We start from the raw sequence: 12106 nt of genomic DNA, 5'->3' as shown, positions 1-12106 counted from the left end.
GTCGGTCTTTCTGGACTTGTTTTGCCAAAATATTTGCTGTATGATATATCACAAGAGCTTTAAATAACTTTCCATTGTGAATGTAAAACTGACCATTAAAGCATCTGCATGCATATATGAATATCTTGGATCAGATTTAGTCAGTGTTAGTCATGTTTTAGTCCCACTGAAATCAATCAAATATGTTTGCTATTAGCATCTTGTTTAGATTGTAAGCCTGAGGGCAGGGAACTGTCCAATTAAAAATATTGTATGTACAGCGCTGTGTAAATTTACAGCGCTTTATAAATAAAGGTTAATAATAATAATTGTTCTGTTGATTTCAATGGAGCCAAACCATGACAAAACATCCTCTAGCTGGGATGCTGTAATTCAGTCCCAACTAGAGAGACTTGTTGAATCCATTGTTGAATGGTGAATCAACACACAGGTAAATCCCAATGATTCAATAGTTATACTCTTGTCAGGTGCAACATTTAGTCCACTGAGTCCAGCTCCCCTTTGCATTTTATTTTACTTACTTTTCAGTTTTACTGAGCCACATGTCAAGAGGCTTCAGTGTAGTCACTATACCTTTATCCAAATGCTTTCAAGAGACCTTTTATTGAACAAACAAGACCAGCTACACTACAAATGATACCCAGGATAAACATAGAAATGTCTGCACACTTCTCCACGAACATTAACTTTTCCCATTTAAGCTTTAAGTGGAAAAGAGAAGGAAGCAGGAAGGTCACTGCAGCACCTGTTACACTACCAGTTAAACCCATCAGAAGGGCAAAATGTGGTACAAACAGAGCCATCAGCAGTGTTAACAAGAGGAGGGAACTTTTTAAAATGATAGCAAGCCAATGGGATTTATAACTGGATTTGTGACTTGGCCATATGTAAGCATGCAAGAGCTCTGTGACTGCAAAGAAGGGCAAAGGGTAAGACAGAAGTGCCTTAGTCAAGAGGCACAAATTCACCAAGGTCTGTAATGATGAGGGAAGGTTGTCAGTAATAACCTCCTTTGTCTCTTCACCCCATGTCAGAAATGCAGTGAGTGCAAAGGCTGTCTTGAAGACACAAGCCAAGAAGTGAGTCCAGTTCAACATAGATCTGCATTTTCTAGGGTTTTTCATATTCCCTTCAAGGGTAGGAAGAAAAATTTGGGATGTGTAGCTGAAAATGATGACCCCTACTGAAACCAGGAAACTCTCAAATTGTACAGAGAGGCTAAATCTTGCCCAGGACCACCGGTGTATTTGGGTCAGACAATATGTTATCACTACAAAGATAATAACAAAGTGGACCAAAGAGCAGAGCAAGCTGAGCTTGGATACAATTTTGAGGGTTTTGATACATACACAAGGCAGCAGGCCTACGAATGCAATTACCGACCACGTTTTCTCCGTCACTGGTAGAGCTGGAAAGCTATGTGACAGCAAGTTTCCACTAACAACCAAATACAAAATGCATGTCATGATCAGTTCCGTCACCTGGGTCACATTGACAACTCTGCCACCAAGTTTCGGAAATAGCTTTCTGCAGCAGGCATTGGCGATGTCTTCATATGTGTCTCTCACTCTTATGAGCTGCCCGTCTTCATTTTCTTCATACAGGCAAGCGATTAGAATTTTGCCAGTGTAGCAGCAGAAAACGGCAGCCAGGATAATAAGAAGCAGTCCACTGTATCCACTATGGAGTAGAGCATATGGCAAACCTAGAACAAAAATCCCCTAGGGACAAAAATAGAGAGGACAAAAACCCTGATGAAATATGTTTACTAGAAACAACCCATTCAAACCTGCAGCTGTCAATGGCTACCTTTTAGTAATTGCACAGAAAGATCACTGTTACATTAACCTGTCTCAGTAAATAAGAGCTGCCAAAAATGTGTATATTCCTGATGAATGAAGTTAGGAGGAAAAATAATTGCTGGCAAGAGCAAAGACATCCAGAAAAGACAGGAAATAGAAGATAAGCAAATGATAAAGACAAGCTCCTATTAAATATTAAGTGCCAATGTGATTGCAAACATAATTTTGAAAGGCTTTAAAGCAGTTATTTAATCAATGTGTGTACTAATGTTCAATAGTGATTCAGTAATGATAAAATCAAAGAGCTTTAGCTGCCCTCATACATTTCCCGCAAGTAGGGAAATGGCATTTTTGGGAGCAATGCTAGATAAATAAAGCTGAGGATCCATGCATATGTCCTCTCATATTTTTAACCCCGTAATACTTTGTTTTCTTTCTGTATTTGCATAGATAACTGAAAGGAGAAACTCTTCTTTTGGCCTTTGTCAAGCAGCAATAGGCATATCCTGGTGCTCTAAATTTTCTCCTCATTGGGAAGGCAGCCACTCCATTAAATACAAATGGAGCAACAATATTAGTTCATTGCTGTGTGGGGTGCGTTGCGGTAGGAGAAGCCCATTTCACTCCAAATTTCTAGCTTCCCAAAATCTGCTATGGTCCTGCTTTGTTCAGCAGAGCAAAAATAACAGAGAACAAAGGATGTTCCACTGTATTTACTTGGAATATTTGTGCCGTTATGCATTGTTCAAAAGAATCGTTGAAATGTTTATAATAAATTTAAATAAGCAACTTCTCTCTGTCTCTTATCATCAGGGTTAAATACCTATAACAAAGCAGGATGGGTCAAGAGGTGCCATGCACACTCTTATTCTTATTGACAGTTAATTCACATTAATACAAAAACTGGTGAACAATAGCAGTGGTGTCATTGTGGGGTGCGGGGGTTATGGTCCACACTGGGTGACACCCCAGAAAAGGGGTGACACCTGGTTGGGCTCTCCCCCATGCCATCCTTTCCTTTTCCTCCTGAGAAAAAGGATGGGGTAGCCCTGAGGAAGACCGAGCATGCCACCCCTGGGAGCGCCCTTTGCAGCCCCTCCATTGGGTGACACCAGGGGCAAAGACACCACTGAAGAATAGACATAAATTTAAAAAAGATTTAATTACAAATAAACAATTTTATTGACGCTTCCCATTTATGTATTTAACCAAGTTTGACAATATGCATCAACAGCAATCAGATTCTTGCCAGTGTTTCTAATTTCATGAAAGATAACTGAAAGAAAGAAAAAGACAATGAAATTATTTATCTAACTAGTTGTTCATATTAGATCGTTCTTGCTGTAATAGAACAATTGCAAGAGACAATTATTATTCTCTAGACCTAGCCCACCCCTTTCTCAGGCACTGCTCCCTCTAGATTGGAAGAGGTCTACCAGCCACACGTGTTTGACCACCTGACATAATTGTTCCTGCCAGGTGGGATCTTCTCCTGTTATGCCTTTTTCCATTGCAAAATTGGGAAAGATTGCCATTCTCCCCACCGCTGAACCCAGCAATGCTGCTGTTGCTCCTCTTTGTCATTTAGTCCCCCCCTTCTCTCTCTCTCTCTCTCTCTTTTCCCCAACTATCTGAACTCGGCATGAAAGAGAGACAGGGAGGCCACGGACTGGCTGTGCCAGATTCCATTCTCCCCTAGCTGTGAGGCTCTGGAAACAGAAGTGTGTGCCCCCGTCCTTCTCTTCTTCTCTGGGAGACCCTTTCTCAAGATCCAGGGGGAGAGAGGAGGCTGCTGGGCCACAGCTATTATTACTGCTGCTGTATGTGGCTTTTAATTATTTAATTATTATAATTCCCATTTTGATCCTGTGTCTTGATCCTGTGCCTAGTCATATACATTGTGGGTGCATTTATTATGCTTTTAATATTATATATTCCATACTTGGGCCTCTCAGACTGTGCTCTGCTGGGCCTATGCCTAATCTAAATCAAAGTTAATCTGGTCATTATGTGAACTTGAAAGGTATGCCCATTGGAACTGAATTAGCTCCTGATTTAGGAGGTGTATGCCTCTCAGTCCAGATACTGGAGCACAGAAATGTGTCACTCAATGAGAACAACTGGATCAAGAATGCGAGTAAGCCAGGATAGCCCCAAGACAACCTCAAGTGTAGATTAGGCTAAAATTGGTATAATGTGTCAAGATATTGGCCCTGTGACAAGCCTGTCCGGTATGAACATAGGTGAAAGTGAAAGAAAGATGATTGGGAAGCTGTGTTGGGTAACAAAAAAGTCATTATTTTGGAAGTAACTTTTTGGTGATTATGAAGCAGAAGACATAAGGAATGATATGGGATAAAGTGAATTTTATAAATTAAGGGATCGTTTATTTGTTCAGGACTTAAATTGTACGGATTTGGCACCTTCCATTCTTCCTGTCTCAATTTTGCTGCTGCTGAACAATCACTATCCAGTGCAATCATCATGCAGTCTTTATTAGATGTATTTTTTATTGTGAATGATTCTGGTGGTGAAAAAGTTCATAATTGTTAGAGGATCATTGCTGCTTTTATATGTTGACAATTTATACAATTTTTGAATTGTAATAAAATAAAATCAATTTTTAAAACAGTTTAATTGTTAAGGTAGGCTGCTATGTGCTTCTTAAACCTTCATGAACTATACAGGTTTTATAGATTGTCCAGATTGTCTCTGCTGGGTGCTCAATTAAAGGATAGATCCTGAGAATGTGGCTGCAGATCTATACCATGATTGATGTCACACACATACACACCTCATGCACACACCCAGTACAACTCTATTCTAACATTTATATGTACTTTGTATTTGGATATAAGGACAGGTTAAGTCAGTTGAAGAACAAGTTCAGATATTTTTGGAGTGCCTGTCCCATGACTCCTAATGGTTCAATATTCATACGTTAACACTAACATTGCCGAACTCGTATTCATGCATTTCAGGCAAGAGGTAGAACACAAGAAGCCTCCAAGCTAAGCTTTGACAATCCCTCACTCTCTCCTCTACTACCAAGCCTCCCTAGAATGTTGTGTAAATGAAAAGAAATAAGAAAAATAAGAAAAGGTGGGAGGAGAACAGAATTAGGCTGGCAAAGGGGTCCTCTGTATCATTAATAAGATAAAATTTGATTCTGTTTCAAATATATCAGTGTAATTCACTCTAGTGGCTGAGTTGGCTCTTTGTTGACAATCGTTCTGTCTTTCTTCCTTTACACTCTTATTTGATTCCTTTCCCCACTCAAAAGCAAGAGCCAAATAGCTTACTTTCATTGGAACACTATTATTTCTCTTTTTATATTATGTCATCTCAGGATGGCTGTGATACTTTTAATGGTATACATTGGCATAGCATCATAAATAATAATAATAATAATAATAATAATAATAATAATAAAATTTATTTATATCTCACCTCTCTACAAAATGCAATCGGGGTGGCTTACAAGATTAAAATATACAGTCCGAACCCTCAACCCACCCACCCTTAAAATAAAATTAAACAATGTAGAATTTAAAACATAAAACATACTTTAAAACAATACATTGTTTGTTGTTGTTACTATTCATTGCAGAGAGAGGAATTCACCATCTTCCTTGCACAACTATTCCAACTTGCTTGACACTCACCTGTTCCCTGTATCCTGCCCTGCCTTACATTGCCACTTAGTAGCTGGTAGAGAACAAGGGTCATCAAAGAAGCGCCAAGTGATATCCCTATATATACAGTGACAAGTCATCCTCTTAAACCACCTTTTGGAACCTCCAGATGGTCCTGGAAGGTGTCTTTGATGTTGTGTGTATAGCTATATGTGCATATATGGAGGAGGGGGTTAGAGCTGCAGAAGACAGAGTAGAGTTCCTGGCGAACATTTTGCCTTCTCATGCATGACATCAACCAACATTTTTTTCTGGAAGCAAACTGCAAACAAGGAGTGTGAGTGAAGGAGAATTGACCTGTCGTGTTCCTATGGAATGGATTAAAGGCATTCTAAAATAATGGTTCATTGTGTTGTTGGTTGAGTAATCAGAACAGTGGTAGCTGTCTTGCACTGCTACAAGTGCGATAGATATTCAGTACAAGAGAAACGGGGGAGAGAAAAGCTGTTCTGCTTACATCTTTAAAGTCTTTCAGTTCTTCTTTGTATTCTTTTTTTTTCTTTGCCAGTGTAAGCCTAGCCTGTCTTACTGTCTTATGCTGAGAGAGAGAGCACAAGTCTCCTGTCCTACCTAAAATCCCCAGAACTGGGAATCAAAAAAGCTCACAGAAATTAAATTAGATACAAGTGAAGACACAGACAGGTAAAAACATACAAATAAGTTTTTGTGGTTTTTTTGGGCTATGTGGCCCTGGGTGATGTTCATTTGTATGTGCTGAATCTTGATTTTGGTGTTTTTCAGGACTGGTAGCCAAAGTTTGTTTACTTTGTTTACCAGGGTCCGGGGGTTTCCTAACAGACAACAGTTCACTAATTAAAGCTTTCTCGCATATTCCTCCCACCCTGAGGTTTGGCCATTCACCAACAGACCAACACATATTAACATGTAAATCTCTTCACCCCAACCAAGGGTCACGCAATATATATACTCCACACACCTCCATGTCATCATTCTCTAAAGATGCCAGCCACAGATACAGCTGAAACATCAGGAATATATAAATGTCACTATAACCAACCCTGATCAACATTTGGGCTGCAGCTCTCTGTACCAGCTCAAGTATCCCAGCATTTTGTTAAGCAGCTCCATTTAGAGCACATTATAATAATCCAAATGGGATACAAGTATGGCATGTTTCATCACAGCTAGAACTAATATCTCCATGCCAAGCCAGGTGAGCCTTTGTATCTGTATCTGGACTGGGAGAATGATTCCCAATCTGCTAGTTTACAGCCTCAATAGAACTGTGAAATAAAAGACTGAGTGCACAATGCAACTAATGGGAACAAAAATTCAGTGAGTTAAAAACAATATATTTACCAAACACAATGATGCAAGGTTAGCTCCATTAACCTCTCCAGCTTTCTGCAGCTGTTACACTGAGGCAATGTATTTTGGTAATCCTAAATGTGTCACTGCAGTTCCACATTTGAGCATCTCTGTAGACCAGAGTGAGATGAAAAGAAAAAAGAATAAAAACTCCCAGGAGCCTCTACATAAGGTCATTTCATGTGGGGAAATACGCTGTCACAAAACATTACTCTGATCCTATGTCCCATCGCACACATAATTGTTATGCATTTATAGAAAATGTATTCTCCTGGTGCTAGCAGGAACACATAAGCCTGAAGTTAGTTTGAAATACTGTATCTCCCCCCCACCTTGTGTCAAATATGGATCGATTTTTCAGAACCCCAGATTATTGGGGAGGAGTTAAAATCATGTCCAAATTGAGCACACCAGCTATTACAAAATATTACTGGATTTTAACAACAACAACAAGCAACCCCCAACTCCCTTCTTTCTCTGTGTTTAGGGTTTCTTTTTATAGCAGACATTTGTATTACAGAGTTCTACTGGAAATTAATGACCCCATTCATTTGTTTATTTTTAACAGGGAGAAAGCTGTCTAATAATCATGGATCTTGAAATGGTGACTTTGAAGAGAAATTCAGCATTGTGATAATTCTAAATTTATTTTCCCTTCCTTCACTTAATTGTGCAGTTTTGGGGCTTGTTTTCTCAACAATAATACTTTTATCCAATGTTATTTTTTTCTGTTTAATGGCTTGGTCTTGGGGAACAACTGCAAAATTATTCCTTCAGATTCAGGGACCTATGGCCAGATTCTTGTATCACCTACTTAGTTAAGTATGCTTAAGTAAGCAACTTTTCCTGGCCTCAATCCCACCCCAGATCTGATGGAAACATTGTTCACCTATGCTACATACATAACTGGCAAAATGGATCTCATTCTCCCCATGCAGCTGATGCTTGGTAAAGTGAGTTTGGGGAGAGTTATCATCATGGCCATAGTGCCACAATCATGATAAATTAGTGATCATGAATACAGAACAGATACAACTTTATCGCATTGCCCTCAGAACGGCCCCATCGCGTTCCCAAAAGGGTGTGTAATCAGAACGGGTTGGGGCTAAGGACAGATGTTATCGCACAGAGGAACACCATTGCATCCTACATCCATTCCAGAGGGTGCAATTTTTGAGAACGCTTTTGAACAGTTGTCAGAAATTGCGCCCTCTGGAACAGATGTAGGATGCAATGGGAACGTCCAGCGGCAGCGGCGGCATTCCTCTGTGCGATAACATCCGTTCTTAGTCCCATCCCGTTCTGGTCACACCCTCTTTTGGGAACACAATGGGGCCATTCTGGGGGCAATGCAATAAAGTACCTAGATTACTCATCCATAACTGTTTCATATTCACAATGTTACTTAGTCATAATTTTGATGCTATTGCCACAATCTCACTGCCTTCCTGTTTAGGCAGGAATTTCCCTCTTGAATAAGATAATCATAGAAATGATTATATTTGATCTTTTGGGTGATGTACAGAGCACCAAAAAGAGGTGCCGGGGAGGCGCTTCTCCTTGCTCCGCAGCTGCGCCGCAGCAACCAAATTGTGTGACGCTGCTGCGCAGCAAGAAAGGAGCACGCGGAAGAGGTTCCTTTTTGTGGTGCAGTTGCGCGGCGACAAACCACCAAAGACGTTGTGATGACATCACAGCTGTGCATCATTGTTTGGACACTGCGCTGCTGTGACGTCATAGCTGTGCATGCCATGTGGGTGGAGCTGCACAGCTGCGATGTCCTCATCACATGCTAGGGTTGCAGGGCGTGTGCATGCGCCACCCCGAGGCAACCCTAGCCATGACGCCTCAAAGGGCCGGTATGTACTGGGTCTTGGTCATCAAGTCCAAACCCCAGCTCAATGCAGAATCTCCACCTAAAGCATCCCCACAGGCAGTTGTCCAGCCTTTTGTTGAAAATGCACAATTGCCTCTCTGGGCAATTGGTTCCATTTCCAAACCATTTTTACTGTCAAGAATTTCCTTCCATAATTTTATGCCCAGTGGGCCCTTAGTATCTGCTGGGGTTTGGTTCCAGGACCCCCATGGGTACCAAATTCCATGGATTTTCAAGTCCCATTAAATATAATGAATAGTAAAATCGTGTCTTTTATATAAAATGGCAAAATTAAGGTTTGCTTTTTGGAATTTTTATATATATATATATATATATATATATATATATATATTGAATATTTTCAAGCCATGGATGCTTGAATCCATGGATAAAGAATCTGTGGATATAGAGGACTGACTGTATTTATCTTTTGTGTATTCATCTTTTAAACATATTTCATAATTTTAAACCTTCATTGCTTTTAATTGCTATTAACTGCTCTGAGTGGTGTACAAGCATACAGGATATTAGTATTTGTATAAATAAATAAAATAAATAGTAGATATTAGACTGTAAGGTACCATACATTATGTTTGTCTGTATTTACTCTAAAAGATGTTGGGCTAAATGGTCCTCTAGAATTCCTGCTAGGAGGCAGGTACATTATCTGTTTACATAACTCATGTATATGATAATTGTGGCAGTGGCATATGACAGTTATGTTCCTAAGAGCTTTCTAAAATAGAAAATAGAATACATATTTAGTGCCAGTAATCTGGTATGTAGTACCAGAAATCATGCCAGGATAGGTTGACAAAATACTACACATTTGCAGTCATGGCATATGAATGTTTCCTCTTGTCACTAATATTTACAGGAGGGTATAAGGACTATATAGAAACTGCACTGAGCAAATATAGAGGAGGAAGTGATATTATGTCTGTTGTCCTCATGACAATCCAAATTATGCACATTCCACATAAAGTCTGAAAGAGGCAAAGTAGGCAGCTATGTTTTAAATGGGTTTGCAAATCAATTGGAAATGTTTTAAATGACCCTGTTTGCACTTGAACCGAATCGCTGAAGCGATTCAGAGGGGGAGGGGCATGTGCTAGACCCATTTAACCCGTGTCTTTTGGACGCTGATTTTTTCCACTTCTTTTTGGATAAATCAATTCCATGCAAGTGTGAACCAGATGCAGATCAGAATTGATTTCAAAAATCGATTTGAAGAATTGAATTCACAAATCAATTCAGTATGAGTGTGAATGAGATAAGAATTGGTATTGATTTACTATGATGTGATAACGGATCGCCGGGTGGGGAAGCGGAAAGTATGTAAATGTGATTGCATTGATGGACAGAGAGGGAAAAAATCCTGCTGAAAACACTTCAAATTGAACCGATTGATTTGCCAATGTGAACTACAGGTGGGTTATTTTGAGAGATTCCCACAGGAAATGGTTTAAATTGAATCGATTCACTTGTCAGTGTGAACCACAAGTGGGTTAATTTATTTTACAGCAAGAAAATATGATTCGGGCAAATACAGTGTGAGCCATGGTCTGCTGCCGAACTGATGCATCAATTTGGATCGCAAAGCAATTTATTTGTAAGTGGGAATGAGGCCATAGATATGCACCTATATGTATAGGTTCTGCCTTCAGGCCATTTCACACTACTTCCCTATAGTACTATGCTTCCAATTTAACTGTCATGGCAACAGCCTATAGAATCTTGGGATTTACAGTTTAGGGAGTACTTAGAACAGTACTTAAAATTTTCTGCCACAGCAATGGAGCCCTGGTGGCGCAGTGGTTAAATGCCTGTACTGCAGTCATTCACTCAAAACCACAAGTTTGCGAGTTCAAGACCAGCAAAAGGGCCCAAGCTCGACTCAGGCTTGCATCCTTCCGAGGTCGCTAAAATGAGTACCCAGATTGTTGGGGGCAAATTAGCTTACTTGCTAATTAGCTTACTTGCTGTTCACCGCTATGATCTTTGGAATAGCGGTATATAAATAAAACAAATTATTAATTATTATTATTAATCTCATTCCTCCAAAACTGTAAATTCCAGGATGCCACAGAATTTTGTCTTGACAGGTAAAGTAGAATGAAGTGGAATAAAATGGAATTCCATAATGTGAATGGGCCTTATGTGGGTTGAAACCCTAGCAAAGAGAGGATCCCTGAAAATGCGTAGGAGCCCTCACAGTGAGGGATTTGCCCAGTATCTGAGTCCCCACTCGATATGCATTGTTTATAATATGTATAGATCTCTCCAGCTGCTATCTAAAGTCCAAAAAAGGAGCAAATGAAAATGACTTCACAGCAGTGGGGGTGGGGCGCTTATACAAATATGAAACCATGCATTTCTGACTCATTGTCACTTTTGGATTAATTATGACATCCATATTGAAAATATGTACGGTATATTCATTTTTGAAGAAGAGAAGCAAATCTAGATTTCTACCACACACCTCTGCTGACAATTTACAGCTTATCATTTGTGAGAATTAAAATGGATCACTGATTATAACTGGAGTGAGGCAGGCTCAACATATTTTGAACCTCCACTGATTTCAGTGAATTAAGCAAGGGCAAGGCTTGCTTAGTTTTCGTGTGTTAAAATTAATGAAACTTTAACTAAATATTTTTGTTACAATCTTACCTCTTATGAGCCTCTGAATAAAAATGAGGCCATTTGGGACAGTGGGTTTCCCCCTCCCTTTTTCATTTGTCATAATAGAAAGAAACTGTAGTAGGAAAAAAAGGGTTATTTCCTCCATTTAGCTCCAGGGGCAAGCATTCCATCCAGCTCACTACCTCTGAGGCTTAGGGTGTGATTTGTCATCTTCAATACACTGTGAAATCAGTGTTTAGGGCATTTGAGTTTCTGGAATAGGTCTATTTATCCATTCAAGCAAAGCACTGTGATTTTTCCAAGAGAGAATTTATGGTATTGTTGGATTTATGCACCTAGTGACGCATGATAGATTATCCATGGATGTATGGTGAGCAAGAGCACTGCCTTTTAGATACCCATGTGCTGTAAAGACCAATCATGTGCAATGTGATAACTAACGTGTGTGGCTTTCAGTACTAAAAGCATTAAAACATTGCTAGAAAGTAGGGCTGGATTTCTGAATCTATATTTGTAAACACTAGGGGTCACTCTTCTTTGGCTTAATGTTTTGGCCACTTCTGGGTACCCACTGACATCTTAGAAAAAAGTTTTCTATAGTAAAGAAAAATAAATTGTTGGCTATACAAAATTTTATCCTTTGACTGACAATCGTAGTGGACCAACATCTACCCTCTTTTTTGCATTATTTCCCTCAAAACCTTGCCTTGAGTGTCCTAAAGGCTGTTTGTTAAAAGAAACAATTCATACGAAAGGGA

The 12106-nt window shown here is 39.5% G+C and overlaps 1 protein-coding gene across 1 annotated transcript in view; it reads right to left on the bottom strand.

The window, feature by feature from the left end:
* Positions 1-575: 575 nt before the first annotated feature.
* LOC149311124 (vesicular inhibitory amino acid transporter-like) overlaps positions 576-12106 on the bottom strand; it is a 31888-nt gene continuing 20357 nt past the window's right edge. The window contains exon 2 of the mRNA XM_089528475.1: positions 576-1721. Within this exon, the coding sequence (XP_089384601.1) occupies positions 576-1721 (1146 nt within the window). The remainder of the gene's footprint in view (positions 1722-12106) is intronic.

This window comes from Sceloporus occidentalis, unplaced genomic scaffold, assembly GCF_023333645.1.
Source record: "Sceloporus occidentalis isolate IW3139 unplaced genomic scaffold, rSceOcc1.0.p SCAF_6, whole genome shotgun sequence".
Classification (NCBI taxonomy): domain Eukaryota; kingdom Metazoa; phylum Chordata; class Lepidosauria; order Squamata; family Phrynosomatidae; genus Sceloporus; species Sceloporus occidentalis.
Note: the sequence above shows the minus strand (reverse complement) of the source record. Positions and strands in the feature narration are given on the sequence as shown.